General features: G+C 36.8%; 1 protein-coding gene across 10 annotated transcripts in view; it reads left to right on the forward strand.

Moving 5' to 3' along the window:
• LOC113020887 (protein diaphanous homolog 3) overlaps positions 1–24,811 on the forward strand; it is a 175,155-nt gene that overhangs the window by 31,707 nt on the left and 118,637 nt on the right. For 8 of the 10 annotated variants that reach the window (XM_026165174.1, XM_026165235.1, XM_026165217.1 and 5 more), the window contains 6 exons: positions 2,626–2,744; positions 2,856–2,920; positions 3,304–3,408; positions 4,760–5,077; positions 6,550–6,664; positions 20,433–20,441. In XM_026165174.1, coding sequence (XP_026020959.1) covers positions 2,626–2,744; positions 2,856–2,920; positions 3,304–3,408; positions 4,760–5,077; positions 6,550–6,664; positions 20,433–20,441 — 731 coding nt within the window. The remainder of the gene's footprint in view (positions 1–2,625; positions 2,745–2,855; positions 2,921–3,303; positions 3,409–4,759; positions 5,078–6,549; positions 6,665–20,432; positions 20,442–24,811) is intronic. The other 2 variants (XM_026165227.1, XM_026165242.1) reach the window with 1 other exon arrangement.

Genomic DNA, 24,811 nt, shown 5'->3' on the forward strand with positions numbered 1-24,811 from the left:
CTCCAAAGGCTCCACCAGACCGCCGACAGGTCTCGCAGACAACAGCCGCTCTATCACGTGACACATACTGCTCCAATGCGCTGAGCTGGGTTACGCCAATCAGCGCGTTTTGTGAGGTGATTTTGTGATACTTCGGATCGGATTACATTTTTTATTTCTCTCCGATATCCGATCCAGTAATTTAGGTCAGTATCGGAACGATACGTATCGGTCCATCTCTAATAACAACTAGCAGTTATAATAATTGACTTATGTTTTAAATTATTCATCAGGAAAAAGTACTAAAAATTGACCATAAAAAAATAATACATTATCCTTTGATTTTGTTTTTATCTAGAACATGAATTCACTCTAATTCATCTTATAATTTAACATCAGTATTGTGAGGACTGTTTAAAAATAGTAGCTTAATGGAATGAACATATTTCTCCCTGTAGTTTAGTGATTAAGGCTCCATTAGCTTATAGTATTTCTGTTAAATATGTGTACTGGGTTTGCTTAAGAAATTTGTCTTGCATTGTTGATTGTCCTTAGTGGCAGATTAGGCATTGTCTGAATGTGGTCCCTCTGATGAACTGCACTGGTTTTAGTTATTGGAATTCTTTTTGTTAATGTTTTTGATTCAGTGATTCCATTGTGTAGCTAATGTTTCGAATCATATGCATGGTATTATGAGATGCAGTCTCTGCATTGTTTTAGGAAGAGGTGGAAACCAATATCCCTGATTAATCACTGTTTGTAAGTATCAAAGTATTAGTTAATGATTTGGTGTGGAAGGGATTAGGACTCTCAGCGGGATCATTGTAAGATAATGAACAGATCAAACATTCACTTTATCTTTAACTCACAATAGCACTGTGCCTCCCAGCGTTGCATGTCATCTGTTGTTATTATATTATTTCCTTCTGCTTATTGAGGCTTGGCCCTGGTTATTTTGTGATCAGTGTGTCCAGCAGAGCCATATGAAACAGTTTAAATGCAATTACTCAGCGTTTGCTGATATTATCATCAAAACAGTGCTTTTATTAAGGCGCTAGGTTTGAAGGAACCCAAAGGGTCTTGTAACAGGGACCTGTGTAACATTAGCATTTACCTCACTTTAGTAATTTACTGTCTCCACAATCAACACAGTTGATTCCCTGTCCTACAGAAAGCTTAAATATTGCTTCAGTGAATACCAAATTTGTGGTATATATGGACACATGTATGTAAGCAAACACATTACCACCCTCCTAAAAGCAAAGTGAGGGGCAGAACTTTAAATAAATAAAATTGTGATAAATTTTCTCTTTCCTTACAGTACTTCCATTTCCTGTTGGCATAGGTTTTCAATATTTGATATAGTGCGAGACATCTGATACACCACTATTAGTTTAATTATTAAATAAAAATCAAAAGAGGCCAAACTGGGAATTATGTAGTTATTCTCTGCATTAAGGTATCTGTGTGCATATTTTTTCCCCCTCAAAGTTGAAAAATGTATAATTTCCATTAATTAGTGTTAATTGCAGTAATTATATGCTTGTGCATGTAAAGTGTACCATGTTGTGATTTTTTTTTTTTTTTTTCTTGTGAGTTGTTTTCAAATTTTACCTATTACTTGAAAAACAACAAGAAAAAACAACTCAGTAATATGCTAATTAGTTTAGAGCTGTCTGTTAGTATATTAAACTATCTCTGATATAATACAGTAACTGTAAAAGATTTCGGGCACATTTCCCGTATCTTTTTGCTAGCCATGTTCTTCCTGCATACACTAAACAGATTAAAACTAACAAATACAATTAGGTGTTTTTGCAGTCCCAGGCCTTATTTAAAGTACAACAGTAAGCGGAAAGCATTAGGCCTTGAGCACAGAGTGTCTTTGCTCACTGTTTCTTGTGTGTAGCAATGCAGTGCATAAAATTTCAGTATTAAATAGAGATTATATTTTGTGTTAATAAATTGTAATCAATTTCCAACTAATAGCATCGCTAGCCTTAAAGCTTTGAACATCTGCGATAATCAAAAGAAGTCTTTGCCAGCAAATTGTTGTGTGAGTGGTGCAAAGTCACACAACATGAACATCTGACACCACAAGTTTGCAGAGGGAGATGGCAATTTTATTTAACTTGTCTGCTGTACTTTGAGTCATAAATGGTATAAATTGTATTGTATTATTCAGACCATTAAGCATGTCATGAATAAAAGATGAAACGGCATTTTTACAATAAGGAAAGTTGGAAAAGACTGAAGACAGAAACGATTTCCTGTAATATGATATCCTGCGTAATGTTTGTAGAACTGTATGCGAATACCTTGCAGCAACCTGATGTCATCTGCAGGTAACGTAGCGTAAACACAGTGGATAGCCATGCATAGTATTTGATGTCATTTAAATGCAGCTACCAGGAGTGACTTAAATTGTTAATTTTATTACAGCAGAGAAAAGCGAGTGTAAATTTTGTCACTAAGGTTTCTTTGCCATTATCAGGCCACCATTTTGAAGAGCATTTTGTTCTTAATGGTTTGCCTGGTTAAATAAAAGATTAAAATTGCTTGAAAGCCTGTGCCTGTGGCTCAAAGACAGTTGTATGTTTCTAACTATCTCTCTATACTTTTTGTCTCATTTATCTTCGCTCGCAGGCCACAGTACTTTAAGATCATTGAGGAATGTGTTTCTCAAATTGTGCTCCACCGTAGTGGCACTGACCCAGATTTCAGTTACCGCAAGCGCCTCGATGTCGACTTTAGCCACCTATTAGGCAAGTTGCACAATTTTGATAGCTTTTTTTTTTTTTTTTTTTTTTTTTAATTACTTTATTTTTTTCAGTAGAGCACTGATAATTTCTGACTAGTTGTTTTTTGTTTTTCAGAGGTGTGCGTGGATAAATCTCGAATAGATGAATATGAACAACAAGCTTCGGAACTGGCACAGAAGGCAAGTAATGACAAAAGGAAGCAAAAATATAGCATGCTGACATTTAAACTAATGTGTTGTATAAAATAAGGTACTAATGAAACACAAACTCTTCTAAAAATCTAAATATAATGAGGCCATAGGAATAACAACCATATAGGTTTTTGTAAACATCAGTTAGCAACCGTGACATCTTGCTGTGGAATAATGACCAGACTGACCTTAAAATACGCAAACTTCATTTTAAAGTGAGATATATTAAAACAATGTTTTATTGTAATGTAGCAGTGTAATTGTATCTGTTTCTACCATTAGCTGAAATCAGCTAATTTCAAGTTATATTCCAAGTCAGTATTATGTGTGCTTGGTTGAATAAACTGGATATTTGGTGCTCTTTTTTTCAGTTTGATGAGGAATTTCTAAGCAGACAGGAGGCACAAGCTCAGCTGGTCAAGTGTGAAGAAAAAATAGCTGAACTCCAAGCAGAGCTACAGGCCTTCAGGTCCCAGGTACTTTTGTACATTTGTTTTTATTCGAAACGGGATGTGAGATGTAAGAGAATGTTGGATTGGATTACTAATTAAAATCCCTTGAATATTGCATTGAAATGCAATTCAACTTTCTTTTCTTACTTTCCAATGGTGAGATGTTCTTGTTATTTAGGGTTGCGGCATAGGGGTGGGGGTTTTATTCACTGGAGCCTGCCGTTTGGTTTGACATAGAGGCTGCTCTACTGGCTAGCTGACACTAAGTCTAATAGGAATACTGACCAGTCCTCCATGTTGGCCATTTCTAATTCTCTGATCTCTATCCCATAAGAGGAAATTGTTCTAAAAGCAATTTATTCTGACAACCCCTTCAGCCCCCCCTTCCCATACCACAACACTCCAGAGAGTTACTCCTACACCCTGGCACTGCAAGATAACTACACACTCAGAGAGAGGAAAAGAACTTCCTTTTTTTTCCATGATAATTTTTCAATTTGAGTGAGCAAACACAGGATGAATACTCAAATACTGCCTTGGTTCAAATGGTGATGGTACATTTAACCGGTGCAGGTGCATGCATACATACTTTGTCTCTTTGTCTTTGACCATGCCTGTATCAGTCTCGCTCCCACCAAACAGACTTTCACTCGTGCTTGTTAATTCAGCAAAGGTGTTCTTCCCTGCAGACGCAGAATAAGAGCCCAGGGCTGACCTTTAGTCGGCGTCTTTAATCTAAAACTGGTGCATGGATCAATAAGCCATTTGCTCTATATGATACAATTTACAAAGCTATAGCATTTCTGTTTTTTTGTATTTTTGAAAAAACATCATTGTGTGTATGATCTTAACAGTATCTGGACCCTTTCTGAGCATTTGGCCTTTACTGAATGGTTGAAAGAGTACAGCTCTGGTATCCATACCGTAGAGGTATTACACAGGAAAGAATACAGAACATGGTGTATAAGCACATTTTGTTTTGCTTTTGGTCTCCCCAATAAGTCGTTTTTCTTTGTTTTCTTTGACATGTGAATTCACTGCCACGTGATATTTAAAAAATAAATAAATAAATGAAATACGAAGGCGTTCATTCTGCAGAAAATACATTTCAAGTTGGAAGCTAAGTGCAATAGCATGGAACCCTAAACTATGAACTCTGGGACTGGCTGATTGAGATGTCGTATCATCAGCCTTGTTCAGCCTGTTTTGGAGATTTAATTGATGATGTTGTATTTCAAGTATAATTTTTTAAATTCCAGGCTACAGTTTACTGTTCAATTCAAAACTGCTTCAGTTCTGAGCTCTGCGCGTGCATGTGTGTGTGTGCGTTTATTTCTATTTCTATAGCTGAATTTTATTTTGCTTGAATTTTCAGTTTGGAGCTGTACCCGTGGGGCCAGCCAATGCTGGACAGGCATCATCTTCTTCAACAATCCCATCTGGGGTTCCAATTCCTGCTCCGGCATCTCTTGGGCCAGTCCCACCACCACCTCCCCCTCCGCCTCCGTTACCTGGCTGTCCTGCACCACCTCCACCACCTGGAATGCCTCCTCCATTTGGTGCTCCCCCACCACCCCCTCTTGGATTTGGGGGTGGTCTAGGCTCACCTACCCACCACACTCTGCCTTATGGCCTCAGGCCAAAGAAAGAATTCAAGCCTGAAACCTCCATGAAGCGCCTGAACTGGTCCAAGGTAAGACTCACAGATGTAACATACTACAGTTGGTACAATGCACCGTAGTGTATGTTACATTATAAAAAATGAAGTATTTCAAAAACTTTGAAAGAAGAAACTAAAATTTAGGCCACGTAGAGACCCTCTACTTCGTTCCTGATGTTTATTGGCAGCTCCTGCTAAGTACAGGTGTTTCTCTGAGAATTAAACAACAACTTTCTCACTTTGTGCCAAGACAGAAATAATTGAAAATAACAGATGATCAGATGCTATTGTCAGAGCAGCCTCTGTGGTACTAATACAGATGTTGTTATCCGCAAAGCAATATTAGTTCACACCACCAGCGATGTTAGTTTGTGGTTTGATTAATAATTTAATGTCAGATTTACAACAGTACAGATGTTCAGCAAATTAAACCAGATGTTTGAAATTTACAGAGAACATTCTTGTAGGACATGTGGAGAACCTGTCCTGCAGCTGTGGAAGACCCTTGCATATGGCTGTGTTTGGGACAAAGCTGTTGTAAAACTTTCTCATTAATAAGAGTTCAAGTTCCAACTGTTGCCCACAAACAGCAGTCCTAATGCAGTGACACTCATTTATCACTTTCCTAATAGAGTGGCACTTAGTAAGGGTATCTTTTCTGAGGTCAGTGCCCTGTCTTGCAATTTTAAACAAGGTGATCCACATCTGCACCAGAGTTTCATGGTGTTAATTTGACCATTCTTCATTTCTTCATCATATAACAAGAACTTGAAAGGTTTGGCTTTGGTGGACATACAAAAATACAGCTGGCAATTTACACATGTAATAGATACAGGAGGAAGTCAGCTTTCCGTTAGTGTTGCATTTCATTGGACTCTGCTTAATCTAATATTCACAAGTGTTTTAGTAAGGTCCGGCATATTGAGTCACGCAACAATGTTTGTATCTTGGCTCTAATTGCCTTTCAAAGCCAGTTGCTGACAGTGACAACGAGATCAGTTTAATATAACTACAAACATATGCAGTGAAAGATAGTTGATTCTTCAAAACATCAGCAGTGCTACCAGCGTTTGGTGATTAAAGGAAGTATTCACTTTGAAAATATTCTTTGATAGACTATGGATTCAATTTAAAGACTCCTCAATATATTTTTAAAATTAAGCTTGAGGTTTTACCAACTTCTATCTATTTATCTACCTGCTTGTCTGACTTTCTTTATTTTAGTCTGTATTGTAGGTTCTGCTGACTTTATGTTATTGTTCCAAGGAGGAAAACTATTTCATTGAGTAATGGGAATACTGCACTTTATATTAATCTGGAAAGTAATGCAAATACCTGGTGGTGTGCTTATTGTTATTTATTTATAACATTTGGTGTCAGTCTTCATGGGAAACTATATCTCGAGGCTTTAATATGACTAATAAATAATTAAGTAATCTTTATATTTCTCTGTCAAGCCCTAACTGGTTTATTAAAGATGTTAAATTATGGCTGTGTATTTTAAGATTCGTCCCCAAGAAATGTCAGAGGGCTGTTTTTGGGTGCGGGTTGATGAGGACCAGTATGCAAAGCCAGATCTGCTCAACAGAGTTGCTCTTACTTTTGGATCACAGAGAACAGGTAAGACCATCTACTTTTTAATGCACTTATTTAATTTCCATCTGTCAAGGTGGTGCATTGTATTCTGAGAAGGCTTGGTTATCCTTTACACTGTTATCGCTACGTGTTGGATACACTGTGTATGTTAACGCAGGTCAACAGCAAGCCAAACTCAATTTTCATGAGCCAGGAAACTGAGCGTCTTGCTCCTTTATTACGGTATTCTCGACGGCTTACAATCTTTTACAATTGTGGCTTGAATAACTCGATGAAAGTGCTGAGTGAAAAGCCATTGCTTTCGATGGTGTATATAAAGTAGGGCTGCACGATTAATCGTTAGAAAATCGCGATCTCGATTCATACTTATGTGCGATCTCATTTCCAAATGACAACGATTTAAAAAAAAAAACAAAAACAAAAACAAAAAAAAACAACGACGACGATTGTACTGCATTTTGATCCGGGACGTAATCTGCATGAAAACAAGCGCTCTCTCTTCCTGCTCAATAAATGACAAGGGCGGAGCCTTATACCACGTGATACAGAAGCTGGCTGCTAAAATTAGCAGGGAAAAAACAACGGAGAGCACGTCAGGGATGAGGAGAAAGTGACTGGAGAAAATCCGTCCTGGTCAACCACCCAAACATCAATAACGGGAACCTTATACAGCGCTTCCCTATACCCGTCGAACTTCCGCAGGCACAAAGAAATTACGGAGGCTATTACTTATCACCTGACCAAAGATATGGCTCCCATCAACACTGTGCAAAACCAGGGATTTAGGAAAATGATCAACACCCTAGACAAACGCTACACAGTGCCGTCCTGCAACTATTTTTCTATTGTTGCACTACCTGCTCTATACACGCAGTGTCGAGCAACGGTGGAGACGGAATTTCAAGCAGAACAACATTTTGCGGCAACCACAAAACGTGAGACATTTATTGTTTTTATGTTTATTTATTGTTTTTATGTTCAGTTTCAACTGTTACGAAGTTGATGTGCAGTTAATAAGTGCAATAAATATTTATACTGGAAAAGAAAATTGTGAGAGAATCGTGATCTGAATTCTAAGCCAAAAATTCGTGATTCTCATTTTATGCAAAATCGTGCAGCCCTAATATAAAGATTCAGGCCACAGGAGATGAAGTTTAAACACAGCCAGGTTTTCTGTACCATGTATTTTTTTCCCAACTGACTATAGCTTCTGCTTCCCACAATGCATTGCGAACACATATTACTCCTTCAAAATAAGATACAGAAAAACTAATGCTGATTGTATAGAATATATTTTTAATTAAATGACTCTTTTTTTTTTTTTTTAACATAAATTACCACAGTTGAAATATGACATTTTATCACTAAATTATTATGAACCATTTTTAATCTTTTACGTGGGACATCCTTCATAAACAGATGTTTTCACACAGTTAAGCATTTGTGTGTAATACATTATTTAACTTATTATTACATAATATTTCTTTGTTTTCTTTGACTTTTTTTTTTTTTTTTTTTTTTTTTTTTTTTTTTTTTTTAGAAATTTTCCGCACTCGTCCATTCAGTTCACTCGTCTAGACAGTTGTGTACATTAGTTTGTGTTCAGCACTGCTTTAAACTTTCTACTTCACTTTTTCTTCAGCCTTCTTGTCTCAGCTGGATGGTAAAAGTAATAATTAATAATTGTCTTAATTAAGATACTTCAGCAGTATTACTCTGGGTTTATAAGCATCGTGCAATCAATGAACCTTAAAAGAAATGGTCTTTTTTTAGATACAGAATAATTTAGCTGAAAAGCAACAGAAACTATAAATGGTTAAACAACAAAAATTAATTAATAATTAGTCAGTGTTGGTCAAGTTACTTGAAAAAAGTAATCAGTAACTAATTACTGATTACTTCCCCCAAAAAGTAATCCCGTTACTTTACTGATTACTTATTTTCTAAAGTAATTAATTACTTAGTTACTTAGTTACTTTTTAAAAACACGATTTACAACCTGAATAGGTGATAAAGCGATAGATCTTTCAGCCCAATTCTACTTTTTCTGCATAATCCATCATACAAAATGTAATCAAATGGAAAAGTCTCTATTTAAAACTTGTTTTATTAGTTTTAAGCTTTTAACTTTATGCATCAAGCAAAACATTTAATTATGTGTTCGGTATAAAAAGAAGTTTTCTTCCAACGCACAAGGGACACTAATGTTTTTGTCACTCTTTATGGAACCAAACTCAAAGTAAGGTCAGTACTTCCACGCTTTAAATGCTGCACGCTCATACTCTCTCCCGCACTCGATATATGATCCATTGTTGATCTGCAGACAGCTGTTGTCACGAACGTCACACTCGCTTACGTCACTGTCATGAGACATTCTCGCAAAAAAATCTCGGTTTTAGTAACGCAGTAACGCAGCGTTCCTACGGCAAAGTAACAGTAATCTAATTACCGTTTTTGCAATAGTAATCCCTTACTTTACTCGTTACTTGAAAAAAGTAAACAGATTACAGTTGCGTTACTGCCCATCTCTGTAATTAGTAAATATAAAATAAAAAGAAAATAGAGGGCTGACTATAGTCTGACCTCGGCCTGGTCATGAACAGCTTTATGCACCAGGTGGAGCCCACTATCTGAATCTTCGGCCACATTGGAACCCATTCATGGTCACTGGCGGGCTTTCTGGACACTCGTTGCCTAGGTAACCCTCTAATGTATTTACTACCATGTCTTATCGGGGATAGCTGTTGTTAGTTGCTTCAATCTCTTGCCTGGAAGTCGATTAAACTCTTGGGACATTATTTGTTGTTTTATGTCCTTCATTGCAAAATTGCTTCCATGGAGATTTAGACTAGGGCTGGGTATCGTCACTGATTTCTAGAATCGATTCAATTCCGATTCACAAGGTCCCGAATCGATTAATTCGATTCGATTCAAATCTGGGAAATTTTGACAGTCAGAAATATTATAATTCAGATCAGTACATTTACATATTTTTGTATCAATAAAAAGGAAGCTGACACACGCAAGACTTTATCACAGGTGTAAGCGTCACAGCAGATGCCTTTGTGTGAAAGTAGCTGAAGATAAAACACAGAAAAACATGAAGGTGATTTTCCTGTTCTGGGATTTTATAAAAATATTCTGCAGTACATCAAAAACGAAAGAAAACCATTAATCAACATATGAACATTACCTCTGATGTTACAGCGGTTTTATTAGAGACACGGTTAAGTGTTTTGCATTTTGAATAATTTTAAAAAGTTTAAATTTGTTCAGTATTGAACAGCAGAAATGAGGTTTTCTTTTCGGAAGAATGTAAAAGGGAAAAAAACAGCAGCCGACAGCACTGTAAACAACAGTAGATTTGTGCGTAACAAGCATAAGATTAATGAAGAAAGGGAAACTGTTCTTGAAGTACAGAGAGAGCGAGAGAGAGAGAGAGAGCTGTGCATCGCGGTGGAAGCAAAACAGTAAAAGTCAGAGTGAATTCATGACGATGTTTATGTGAAGCGTTTGGATCTTCTTTTGCTGCTGGTTCGGTCAATACTGTTTGGAGAGAGATCAAACTAACAGCTTTAGAATCGGCTCATAAAGGGCGTGAACACAAAGCGCGGACCCGCCGACAGATCAGAATCAGCGAGCTGTCGGCTTTCAGCCCCGACTGTGAGAAAGGCGACATCTAACTGATTCTGATCCGCGGGTCGCGCTGTGTGTTTAAGTCTATGTGCAAAATCCGTGTACCTGCTCTCATTTACTGTCTTAACTGTTTGGTTGTTCTTGAAATTTTGTGAGATGTCACCAGAGATTCTGGCATTTCGGGCAAAATGAATTTATATATTAAAAAAATCGATTCAGGATTTTAATGAATCGATTTTACGTTCTCCAAGCCAGAATAGATTTTAATCGATGAATCGATTATAAAAACCCACCCCTAATTTAGACCAACTGAAGCACCAGTGCTAACACATGAAAGCTGGATTCTGACTTAGGCAAATTCCCATAAATGGTAGCTTCAAGCCACTGACCCCTGAAACAGTTACATACTCCATACGTGTGAGTTGTCATACCAACTCACACGTATGGATCGTTTGTTTAGCCAGTCCTATCCCTGAGAAAGTACTTTAATGTGCTGGGGAAATATCAAAATAATATTATTATCACAGTATTACTGGTTTTACAGAAATGATTCTTTCCTCTATTTAAATAGACTGCTTGTGCAGTGACTTTTTTCTTTTTCTTTTTTTTTAAAAGTAGTAGTTTCAGTACTAGCACTCCTTGTGGAATCAGACTGTTTTGTATTTTGGTGACTATTTTAGTGGTGATATTGCATAATAAAACACCATACTCTTACTGCCTAAGACATTAGTGTAGCTGGTTATATCTGGAATATTCATGTACAAGGTTGTTGGAATGATTAAAGCTTGAGTAGGAGGTAGGAAGAGATGTTATCCCTCCCCGGTGTTTCATTTATTAGTCCCTTCACTGATGATTTATTCACATCTTGTGTTTTCTTTCTTGTCTTGTCACTGCTTCAGCTAGCTTACGCCAATTTGAATTATTCATCCAGGTGTTATCTACCTGTCACAACTCTATGGCGTTCCTCTCAAGGCACAGTGCCCCCTTCTCCCTCCCTTACACACCAATGCAACCCTAGCTCCCTATAGTCAAAGTGTTGAATAATGGAGGCAGATCTAAAGGGCAAACAAGTAGACAGACAGTCAAACAGGTGTTCTTTGGGGATGGCAAAGGAGGGATGTTCACCTGAAGACATTGTACTTTCCTGTTAGGTTAATGACCTTACGTCTGCACATTTTCACAGAATTTTATTTTCCAGCTTTCATGAAATACATGCCTCATCTTATGGGCAGGCACGCAAAAGCGGTTCAGCTCTGTGCCGTTCCAACTGCTTGGTTTGTTACTGTTAACGGGTAATGCATTTTAGATTTGGTGAGAAAGAAACATTTGTCTTTCACATCATTTGAAAGGTTGTTCTCCTCACGGTTTTTTCCAGTCCCAGTGGAGGTTGTAAGAGCAGGATGACTGGTAGGTTGTGCAATCGGACCCAGCTGCTACCACTAGCGCGGGTCATCAAGTGAACTTACATGTGTACGTGCTTGTGGGTTTGTTTTCTTATTAACACAGCCGTGTAGCATCATGTTTCATCTCACTTAAGAGCAGCAGCATCTGGATCAGCATTAAACATTAAACGGGACACAATGTGAAACAGTATTCACTCAGTTTGCCTCATTAAATATGGATTCATATTTCTTGAAACTTTTTTTTTTTTTTTTTTTTTTGGTGATGTTTATTCCTCTAAGTAGTTTTCTAAGACAATTCCTGTCACCCACACTGTTGGGTCTGTGTTTCCTCAAGCCCCGCTAGTTTAGAGACTTATTCTTGTTAACGACAAAAACAAGACTAACATCTTTTACTTGCTAGCAAGGGAAGTTTTTGGTCAAAAACCAGCTCTTGGAGCTCGCGCTCCTAAACTGTCTCCAGCCCAAAATCCTTCAAAGAGCAGCTTCCCTCGCAGCTATTTATTGACAAACTGTTACAGTTCACACAAAACACAACACAGCACCTCCTCGGTAAAACCCCCCTTGGCTACAAAGACAAGGCACTATGTGTGTGAACGTGTATGCATGTGCAAGAACGTGTGTGTGTGTGTGTGTGTGTCCTGCTGACCAAAAGGGTCATAGAGGCAGGAAGCAACGTCACAAGAAACAGATCTTTCAGATAGGATGTTTCTGCAATAAAATCTCCCCCAGCACAGAGTGGCTGGAGAGTAGGGATGGGTACCGGTATTTTTTTATTTATTGTTTATTTTGTAGTTTATACTTGATTAACCAGAGAATGTCTGCTGAAAATACAGCTGTGATGGTCTTTTTCCCAGATTTTGTGTGTGTGTTAAGTCTGATTGTTGAATGTTGTCATTATGTTCTTAAATTTGTACAGTCTTGGTTCAAGCAGTAGGATCAAGACATTCCTTTGATCATGAGCACCTCTCCAGTAGGGATGGGTATCGTTTAGGTTTTATTCGATACCAGTACCAAACCGGTACTTTCGAAACTGTGCCGGTGCTTAAACAGTGCTCGAACCGGTGCTTAAAGAAAATATAACTATTTGCGACTGCTTTTTGTGTGCTCTCTGTGTTTATGAACAGTTGGTATAAAAAGCAAGAAACAGACAAATGCATATATGCTCTTTATTTTCGTAGATAAATTATGCAAATATGCTGACTTAATCAATAAAAATTAATGAAAAAATTCCAGCGAGGAACTCAACTGAGGCAACATGTTACTTTAATGTTTGTAAGGTTATGCCTGTAGTGTAATGCAGTAATCATAAAGCAGAATTAAGCACAGGAGACAGCCTGGTGTGCATGGTAGATGGGTTCTAAGAATGTAATACATTAATAACTCTTGTGCTTTCTTGTGGATGTTGATCTATCTTGAAAGCATTTTGAAGGCTCTATTCGTCTAGGTCTTCCCCCAAGGTAGAAGGTTTTTTTTTTTTTCATTGTCTTAGTTCATATTTTGACTTTCATAACATTAACATTACATTCATCCTAGCTATAGTTTTCTATTTGGATTGTTAAACTTTATTTGATTATAGTGTCACTAGTTAGTGACTTAGCTTGTCAAGATCTGTTTTCTGTTTATTGACTCAGCCAAAATAACTCTTTATTAGTGGACTTGCAAAGAATAGTGCAGATACATTGATTTTTTGCCTGTAAAGTGCTCTTCAGAACATCAGAAAAATAATCCTGTTGAGCTTGAGGTATTTTTATATATATTTTTTAATCCGTAAAGTTTTATGATACTATAGCAGTGGACATTTGCACTAACTTGCAAAAGAGGGAGGGAAATTGTAATTGCCGGTTGGAAGACTTTCCTCTACATTAGTCCTTAAATTTCATGTTTTGTCAACCAAGTGGTTATTTTTGCTTTTGCTTTTTTAGAGGCTGTTTTCCAGTTAGAGCCATATATGTAATTTTGACAAATGCAAACTGAGGAGAACCAAACTATTCAGACAAGCCCAGAGCTGTCACTAGTAAAATCATTATCACCTTCTAGGATTTAATTACAGAGGGGGCTAAGTAAAACTGGACATAATTAACATGAGAAAATACCTACGTGTTGGTTTCAAACTACAATTCAAAACAGTTTTTAATTGGGCATTTTAGTATACTTTTAAATGTGTTGGTAATTTTGTGTATAATATAACAAAGTTGAATTTGTGGCAGCACCGTATCATTGAACCTATTTTTCGGATCGTAAGGCGCACTGGATTATAAGGAGCATTAAGTGAAACAAAGCAGTCAGATAAGTCAAACTTTACTCAACTCATTCTTCTTGCTTCCTCCACTTCTGTACCTTTTGATTCATTAATGTTGAATTCTCTCGCAGCTGCTCTATTCCCATGTTGTTGCAGTATATTAATGACTAACCTTGTATTGTGGATGGATTATCTCAGTTGTTCTCCTGTCTGAAGTTTGGTCCGTTTACAGCATCCTGCCATGCGATTGCGTTTGTTCTTAACCATTGGGAACCCTCACGTTAACTTCTATAGAGTGGAAAAAAAGTTAGCATTCATGCTCCAGCATGATTGTGTTTATGTTATACTAACTTAGCTGTGTCGCTAGCGGTCACACAGCATATCATTATATACCAGCTAGCCCAACTTCAGTAACCCTACAAAAATTTTCAGAAATCTCTCAGACAGAACATGATATATCATGTTGGGGTGGAAACTAGCAAGCTAACTTCCTGCTAACTTCTAACTCCGTTAAAGCCGTAGCTGTAATGCTCCGACAATCCATCAAAGTGGTGTGGCTTTGTAGCTTACCAAAGTTGTGCTAAAACATTTTTTGACAGATTTTTGAGCGTCGTGTATCACGTACAATTGGTTTGAGGTCAGTAAGCACAACCAGAATTCATACATAAGGCGCACCGGATTATAAGGCGCACTGTCGATTTTTGAAAAAATTAAAGGGATTCAAGTGTGCCTTATAGTCTGAAAAATACAGTACTTTATCAGAATCAGAATCGTGTTTATTGGCCAAGTATATGTGTAGACACATGCAAGGATTTGGTTTGATTTGGTTCCGGTAGATGGTGGCTCTCAAGCACAGCAATGTAAAACACACACACACACACACACGTCTATATATACATTACACATGCATACACATACATACACAAAGCTGAGTAAACCAACTATAAATAACTCATCTAAACTTATATACATAAAATACAGAAATGAAATGAGGTGGAATGAATGTTTGTGAATGTTATTTTCACTTTTCTTCGAGAATTGGATTGTTTTTAGTAGAGACATATCTACAACATGTACTATGTACAAGTCCTGTTTTTATATATATATATATATATATATATATATATATATATATATATATATATATATATATATATATATATATATATATATATATATATATATATATATAAAAAGTGGTTTAGGATTTCAGTACCATTCTACTAAATTTAATCTAATGCCAAAGATGAATTTTTTTGTCTCATTATTAAAGAAAATGATTGGATTACATTAATTATTCATGAAACAAAAAATATTTTTGTTATTGCTTAAAAGCTTATTTAAAATCCTTTATGGTAGTTTTTGGTAATTTAATTTAATTTTAATTTAACATTATTTGGGTTGTCACGTGAGGGTAGGAAAATAAATTGATCTGTAGTTAGACAGCTTCCCTTTTATACTTAGGTTTTATTTCACTACAACAGACTGGTGTAGTGTCTGCATTATAGTAGATGCTGCACCAGTCTGTCAGTCTCCTGTGACACTCTCCCCTCACTTATGAACAAGATCCTGAGATACTAAAACACTTGGGGCAGCAGCTTATCCTTGCCTTGGAGTCTGTGCACCATCCTTTTCCAGCTGAGACTCATGGCCTCAGACTTGGAGATTCTAATTCTCATTCCTGAAGCGTCTTAATCAGCTGCAAACTGCACCAGTGCAAGCTGGAGGTCAGCGCCCAATGAAGCCAACAGAACCACATAATCTGCAAAAATCAGAGACTTCCTCCACATCTTGGCTGCACATATAAATTCTATAAATATTATGAACAGAATATTTGACAAAGCTTTGGTGGAGACCAGCACCCACTGAGAATTATTCTTGGCAATGTGAACCAAGCTCTTACTATCATTGCATAGCGACAGAAAATGACTGAAAGCAACTACAGCTAAATGCACACGAAATGTAGCTCTACAGTAGATGCAGTTTGCCACATGCTGTACTCATGGAATGGTGTTATGTGACCGGAGGAGCTAGCAGCTCCTACCTTCCAACACCTTGGGCAAGCAGATTTTTCAGCCAAGAGTTGGACAGTCACCTCCGCAGGTTCCTCACTCCCAGGATGGTCATTGCTTTTTGCGCTGGGGCTTGAAGTGTAGCAGAACTGGTTCTCCATTTTATGTGTGGGACATGACCCAGAGGTCTCAGGTAGACCCAGCATGGACGAGGTCTCCAATGATGATAGCTTCCAGTTTGGGATGTTCCCAGTCCAGATGATGAATGTAGATATGGGGTCATTATAGGGCTGGGCGATATGACCCAAAATTCATATCTCGATATTTTTTAGCTGGATGGCGATATAAGATATATATCTCGATTTTTTTTTATTTTTTAATTTTTTTAAAAAAGCCATAAGTTAAGAACAAAAAGAGAGTTCTTAGTCACACTGTGTCCCAGATGTCACACGGGCACTTTTATTTACATCATTTACATCAGTAAGCACAACCAGAATTCATACATATTGCGCACTGTCGATTTTTGAGAAAATGAAAGGATTTTAGGCCGTGCAGCCCTACGGGCTGCATGTCGTTAGCACGGTTAGCTCGCTAACACGTTGACGCTGTCCAGCCCCACGCATGGTAACTCGCTAACGGAGATTTTCCGCTTTCATCTTGTCATTGCCTGCAGGTGAAGTTATGGGGGAGGCGGAGTTGTGTTCAGTGAAGGAGAGGCGAGGCCGAGTAACGTTGCGTAGAGACAAAAGTGGACGAAAGAGAGGCAAACCTGCGGCTCCACAAGTATAATTATAACGTAACATAGACTATATAGATATAAACGATATTGTCACATCTTATATCTCGTATGAAAATATATCGATATTTTTTAAAAAACTCGATATATCGCCCAGCCCTAGGTCTTTGTCCTTTAAAATGACAGATTAACCTTATTCCTGTTGCTACTCTGATACTTCAGTCCAGGATCCATGGCAAACAATCATTAACTACCCTACCTGCATTAAATATCCTGTCAGATATGACGACAACTTATATCTCTGGGGTCTGTGCAGACCCTATTTGGTAGGATGAGGTTTAACACTGCAGCAATTCAAACCTCAAACACAAGTATAAAAAGTTATTGTCGTGTTTTAACATAACTGTCTAAACAAAACCTAATTTGTAAACTGTAAACATTACTTTGGACAGGGAAGTCAACTTCAGCTCGGCTATACTTATAATTAATTAATTATAATTTCTACTTCTCCCCCACTTTCTTTCTCTTACAGCACCACTGCAGTTCAGCCAGTGGTAGTGCATGCAAGTAGACAGCTTTTCTTGTAAGCTCCCTTTAGACCATTCCCCCACTGCTTGCGTTCCCAATAAAAAAATAAATAAAAAAAAAACAGCAAAAACTCCCCAACTTAAGATCAACTTTTCAAAGCATCAAAAATGGGTGGTGCTGAGTGTAGCTCTGTGCATTGCATTGAATGTCAAAAATCTCACCATTTCTCATGCTAACCTTTTAAGGTGAACCACTTAGGAGCAAGCAGTTTGCAAAATTGCATTTCTTTGAAGAGTGACAGTTCCCAGTAGAGAAGCAGTAGGTCTAATAAAGCCACCCATACAGTAATTGTCTGAGGACCTTTGAGACAATCTTTTAAAGCTACTTACCAAGGCAATAGATGTTGACTTTAATAAGATTTAACGCTGCTTATGGTTACTCAATTATCCCTAATATATATGTTTACGATAACATTTACTGGCTATTAAATAATTAACCTCGTCCAAGCCCGCCCCTGTCTGTGCACACATGCAGAACCATGGCCGGGGGTTTCTTTCTTTCTTTTTTTTTTGCTTCACTTAATCTTCCCAATGTTTTATCTGCTATTCCTGTTAGTCCCTGGTCAGTTCATGCCATTACAACTCCAGGCACGGACTCCCATTTCTCCCCACATTCTTCCTAAGATGTTATCATTTTCCCATTGCATATAGCTAAAAGGTTATATTAGTTTATTTCATATAGATTAAATCTCCCATTATCTGAGGGACAATTTTCCCATAAACATAGATAATAGGAATTGTAAACTTTAACATAAATAACTGTTTAGTGTAAAACTGTTGTTGTTGTTTGCTACATTTTCTTATCAGTCTTGGGCAAATTACAGCAATGTCTGGAACAAGTCTTTAATAAACACATTAAAAAATGATTCTTGTTGGTTATTGTTAATATTCCTCGTCTACTTTTACAGTGTAAGACAAGCACCTGAATCTGTGTGCTTACATACAGTGGCTTGCAAAAGTATTCGGCTCCCTTGAACTTTTCCACATTTTGTCACATTACAGCCACAAACATGAATCAATTTTATTGGAATTCCAGGTGAAAGACCAACACAAAGTGGTGTACACGTGAGAAGTGGAATGAAAATCATACATGATTCCAAACATTTTTTACAAATAAATAACTGAAGAGTGGGGTGTGCGTAATTATTCAGCCCCCTGAGTCAATACTTTGTAGAACCACCTTTTGCTGCAATTATAGCTGCTAGTCTTTTAGGGTATGTCTCTACCAGCTTTGCACATCTAGAGACTGAAATCCTTGCCCATTCTTCTTTGCAAAACAGCTCCAGCTCAGTCAGATTAGATGGACAGCGTTTGTGAATAGCAGTTTTCAGAGCTTGCAGCAAAAGGTGGTTCTACAAAGTATTGACTCAGGGGGCTGAATAATTACGCACACCCCACTCTTCAGTTATTTATTTGTAAAAAATGTTTGGAATCATGTATGATTTTCGTTCCACTTCTCACGTGTACACCACTTTGTATTGGTCTTTCATGTGGAATTCCAATAAAATTGATTCATGTTTGTGGCTGTAATCTGTCAGCATGTGGAAAAGTTCAAGGGGGCCGAATACTTTTGCAAGCCACTGTAGGTCAGCTGTCTTGTCATTTGAGAGCCCCAAAGACTTAATGAATGTTGTCATGATTTTAACGGGTAAGAATAACTCAACCATGATAAATGATACACAGTCAACTTAATCATCACAGACTGTATTTGCAAGCTGAAAATACGAGTTACCTTTACTATGGTTTAGGTCTAGCTTTTAAAATGTATTTAAAACAAAATCAAATCAGGTGTACAACAGCCATGACTCTTAACTCTGTAGTTCACTCAAATTTATCCTCTCATTTGTGAGGTTAAGATAGTAACCATGAACAGCAGCATCCACAATTTGAGTCCCAGTGATGACCTTTATTATATCTCTCTCTTCCTTTATTTCCTGTTTGATTTTTAATTGCATTTGCTATTTATTATGGTGTTAGCCAAAGTTAATTATTATATCTATAACTGAGACTTATCTTATGTTGAATAATCACAAATAGTAAATTAAACAAAGTTATTGTTGTTACAATGTCAGCTTCTGAACTCAAAGGTTTAATCTGCTCCCTTGACAACTGAGGGCCATAATTGCTGCCTTTGTGGTTACTGTATCAGTTCCTGAAGTAAGAAGCCATAAGGGAAGAATGGAGGTCTTAAGCTTCACCAACAAACTCCAAAAGTCAGAGAATTACAAGTGGTGTAGGCTTTAGCTCTGTTATAAGTCATTGTCACAGATTGTGTGGTGACCTGTGCAATGAATAACATCAAAACAACTGGAAAATAGTGCATTTATTTTCATAACTGCACACATATGTAACCACAGTTTTTGTTTTTGTTTTGTGGAACTGTTTTTGCTGAAAAATCCCTGTGAACTTGGGCGGAATAATGTGACAAAATTGCACATCCATGTCAAAAGATTGGAAGTAGATGAGAATATTGTTTTACATTTTTTTGTGCAAACACAAGCACAACGGAAAATACATTGCAGAATGTTTAACTGGAACATTTCAGATTCTTATCTAGACATTAGATGTGAAATTTGCACTTTAGCTCCAGTCGCTGCTGTGAATGTGGCCAAAACAGTTATGCAGGTTTAAAATCTGGCAAACAATATGCCGATACATGTGATGAGAGCAATCAGTCTGTGTAATGTGATCTATTCAAATGAGAGAAACAAGCCTCTGACATGTAATGTCTGATGTGATTATGACACAGTCATCATCAGCCATCGGTGTCATTGTTGCTTCAAATAAGTGTTGAATGTTAGAACATTACGTCTATTTCAATGAACAGAGAGATCTCAAAATTGTGTGATGCATCTGCTTTTTGTTTGATTTTATTGGAAAGAAATCAAAATTGAACCTAAACTGTCATAACAATTATACATATTTCTTGGCAGTGCATATAGTACATGAACTCTTTCTATAGTCTCCAGCATCACTTTTCATTCAGTGTAGTGCTTTGTTATTTCTTTACTGACATCAAAAAGTCTAAAGTAATGCTTACTTCAAATAACACTGTCTTCTTCTTTTTTTCTGTTTGCTTTGTCTCTGCTTCTTTACTTTCTCTTTTCTTTTTTTCTCTTGTTTTCTTTTGCAACTTCTGCTTGGCTGCATGATCTGCCTTGATGTTTGCTCTACAACAGAAACAAAAGGTTAGTAGATTTTTTATTTTTTTTAATTTATTTTTTTTTAATTATTACCTGCTTTTCTTATCTTGCAGCATCAGTTTTAGTTGGTCCCAAACTAATTTCAGATATGTTACTGTGGGAGTTTGTGAAATTGTAACCTGCATGTTAGTCATGCACTGAGGGATTTCAATTGATCTGTTAAAGAAGCACAACCCAAATTCAAATTCAAATTTTATTTGTCACGTACACAGTCATACACAGTACGATATGTAGTGAAATGCTTGGACAACTGCTCGTGACCTAAAGAAAACAAAAAAAGGAAAAGGCTATGAATAAGATAGGAAATAAATATGAAAAATTAAAAAGGGTAAATTTAACTAGGAAGGAATAGAATATAAATTAAGGTTAAAAATGAAATAACTGTACAACACAAATTAGAATGAAGGGTAAATTTAACTGGGAAGAATAAGATAAAGATAAATATATAAATTAAAGTTGAAAATAAAATAACTGTACAACAAAATACACAATATAGAACTATATAAGAATGTATGAAGAAATCCCCCATTACTACTTGCACCTGTATAATTGTATAAAGGTGCATGATGCTGACCTGACCTTTCTGAGCAGTATTTCTCCCCTACATTTTTTCTATTTAATTTTTTTTATTATTTACTTTTTTTTTTATAAAAGCTATTGAAATTTAAAAGGTTTTATATCTAGTTAAATCTGACAAACATTTGAAGTTGGGATTGTCTTGTACATTTTACTAAAAGTAAAAGCAGTTAATCATTATTATGATGCAGATTTGAAGACTGTAGTTTGTTCGTATTTTTACTCTTCGTACTCACCAGTGTTAAAGATAAGCCTTTGCAGGTAGGTAGTAGCTAATCTGAAGTATTTCGTGTTGCTCAAAATACTTGTTAGCCTGTTGGTTTAACATGAAGAGCCTCTTCTAACGCCTATAAAACTCTGTCTGTGGACCGTGTTACATGTGTTGCCAAAGCAACCACAGACTTGGATTTATTATGCGACCTTGTAAAGTTAAGTTGTAACATCATCCTTCAAGAGTGTAGACCTCCAGCCAGTGTTATAACTCTGTGATTGATCGGTGAATTATTATCCAAGGAACTTGTGTAATTTTAGAAATTGCGTCAGTCTAAATGGAGTCTTTTAATTTTACAGTGAATTTAGTTTTAACTTGCCATCAGCAGTAAAGAGAGAAATAGTTTAGAAAAGTAGATGATTTAGTTTTATAAGCAAACACTATAACTTCAAATCTCCCTCCAATTTTTGATATATCGAATGCTTGCGCAGTGCATTCCCCTTTGGGGTGGTTGTATTGACATAAATAGTTGTAATATCAAAGGACTAAGATTTATTTATTTATGTTTTTAACATTTGATGAACTCAGAGTAAAAAAGGCTTCTTTGTACTGTGCCTTTTACTTACTTGGACAGACAAGAAGAAAAAGCGGAGAAACAAACAAGCAAATGTACTGAGTGGGCAAGCAGAGAACGAGCTGACAGCTCTCAAAAGTGTTGGCAATTTCTGTGATTTCACGGATAGCCTCTGGAGAAGCTCTTTGAGAGTATCAGTGTCAATAGATAGAGATAAAACATGTATAACATGGCTTTCCTTTGGGTGTTAGTGAGAAGACAAGGTGAAAATCACAGAACATATTCCAGTCGCTGGCAGGTGGGGAATTAAGTACTATGAGGAACATGTCCTCTTTTTACTGCACTACTCATGTCTCATCTGTTTGTTGTTGTAGCTTCTGGATCAGCCAGCAGTGATGGTAATTTTTTAAACATAATGGGCACTAGTTAAAACAAACCTGTAGAGACCTGCCTTTTTGGTATTCAGTTGGATTTGGTTAAATGTTTGTTTTCATAAAATGAACGATTATTTCTTTGAGAAGTAAACTGGGAATGACTAAATTAGTGGTGCTGGTTTTTTTTACATCATAAACTAAGCCAGGCTTAGGAAACACTAATATATTTTATTTCAATAAAGGAATATATTAATAATAAAAGCTAAGCCTACATGGTTGGATCAGCCATATTGTTAGGTCCATAATTTGTTGGACATTTGTTGGGCATTTTTTTGTAATTTGCCACTGTTCAGCACCAGTGTTTTTTTTTTTATTGGTGTTTTTTTTTTCTTTTTCCCCCACACAGCCATGATGTAATTAAAGCTGAAATGCAGACTTTGTGCTTTAATTGAAGGAGTTAAGGAATTCTAAACACTTTTGAGTGTTTGAGTGTGCTCAAATGTAATTGTACAACTGATTTATAAACAGTTTCATGGTCAGGTGAGGTCTATTCCCTTGGTGATAAACGACAAATTAAACAGATAAAAGTTCTGGAGTGTTAAGTTGCACTTGTTAGTTGTTCATTAAAGAGATGCTGGTGCAAGTGAAGGAGGCCATCGCATAGCTGAAAAAACAAAATGAGCAAAATGAAAAAGGAAAATGTTTAGGAGTGGTCATGAATAGAAATGGTGAGTTTGTCAAACCATGGGCTATACTCAGGAACAAGAACGCCAGATCAGACGTCGCCAGAAACATCTTTAAAAAAAAAACAAAAACATGGTGGAAGCCGGACCACTAGTGTTTATTGATGATATGATTGCTGATAGAAATAACAAGATAAGTTCTGAAGTGCACTACGGGGCTGTACTAATGCTTGGATTGCTGCACATGCTCCAAAACTGATTGGACAGTGCTTCACATTGCAAAGGATAATGAGCTAAAGGCTAATGCAAAAACAACCCAAGAGTTTCTCAAGGCAAAGAAATGAGAAAGATCCTCATTGCCTGAGTCAGTCACCTGATCTCAACTCAGCAGAGCATGCTTTTCAGTTAGTGAAGACAAAATTGAAGACAGAGACCCACAAACAAGCAGCACCTGGAGGTGGCTGCATTTAAGGCCCGGTAGAGGCAATCACAGTCTGCACTTTGAACACTTGATTGTTTGATTTAAAAGTCACTGTAATGGTATAAAGGATTAACTTTGTAATCGTCCACATATGTGTCATTCTAATTCTAGTATATTCTATAATTACATCTTGATTCAGAATTTTAGAATTCCCTTTGAGATTTTGAAGATACAATTTTAATTGTTACCATGTTCACATATGGGGGGGGGAACAATTTCTTTTTCTTTTTTCCCCATATGTGAACTTGTCAGACTGGCATGTTATATGAATATACATAATTGCAGTTCGTGTTCTAAAGAGTAACATCTTAATTGACGTCTGCAGCATGTTTTCTTTCTATTTCTTTTTATCAAGGAGAGGGCAGAGAGACAGTTTTCGTCGCTATAGTGCTTGGAACAAAAATGAGCAACAACATGAAGAGAGCTGCCCTTTCCTGAGCCTTCTTTTCAACTAATAAATAACATCCAATTAGACGAAACCCTCAAAGATCACAAAATCAGTTTGCCATTTCTTCCTGGAATACAAGCATCCACTAATAACCTACCTCTACTGAAACGCTGCAAGACGGTAGACAAAAAGAAAGAGAAATGGAAAGGGTGTTGGGGAAAGAAACTGCTAAAAATTGAGAAACATAAGGAAGTTAATAGCTTTTTTTTATTATTATTATTTTATTTACTATTGGAGCCTGACCAATACAGGATTCAGCTCACATCGGCTGGTAAAAAAAGGTTCAAAATGGCCGTGGGCTGTTCTGTGTTATGCAACAAAATGCTTAAACTTTAAAATGTAGTTATTACAGAAGAGTTGGGAGAAAACAACACCACAGATAACATGCTGCAGTATTAGCAGCATGCTGTGTACTACTATACCTTTGGAAGAGATATACTTAAGGAATAATTCAAAACCGTCACAGCACATAGACTGTATGGTAATTTACACGTTAGCTTTGAAAAGTGGTTCTATGATTGTCTTAAATATACCGAAAAAGTTATTCAATAAATCCATATAATGCTTGCGTGGAGATGTTGTGTTAATTTGATCAGTGCAAACATAGTATTTAATTTGGTTTAATCTGATTACCAGTGGTGATGCTGTATTTGTTGTTGCCTTCCTAAGTTTTTGGTTGTTTCCCTCCTTTTTTTAAGAATACTGTACAATATGAATAGGGAATGTCTGGCAAAGCAGATAATTAATAGGAATCATAGATTAAGCTTGTAAACATATGCAGCTTGGGATATGTTTTAGCGTGATGATGCACGAATACTTAGTGAATAAATAATTTGAAGTCATAGCATGGTTATGCTTGGACAAGATGCTTCACGCCTATCCTTTTTTAAAATGTTATTTACTGCAGTGTAAAGGCTTTGGTTTGAGTCAGTGTCAGGCTCACTAGATCAATGTAGCCTGTTAAAGAGAAAGTTGAGGAAAGACGGTCTCTTTTCCTACTGCTGGCAT

This window comes from Astatotilapia calliptera, chromosome 1 (assembly GCF_900246225.1).
Source record: "Astatotilapia calliptera chromosome 1, fAstCal1.2, whole genome shotgun sequence".
In the NCBI taxonomy this organism is placed as follows: domain Eukaryota; kingdom Metazoa; phylum Chordata; class Actinopteri; order Cichliformes; family Cichlidae; genus Astatotilapia; species Astatotilapia calliptera.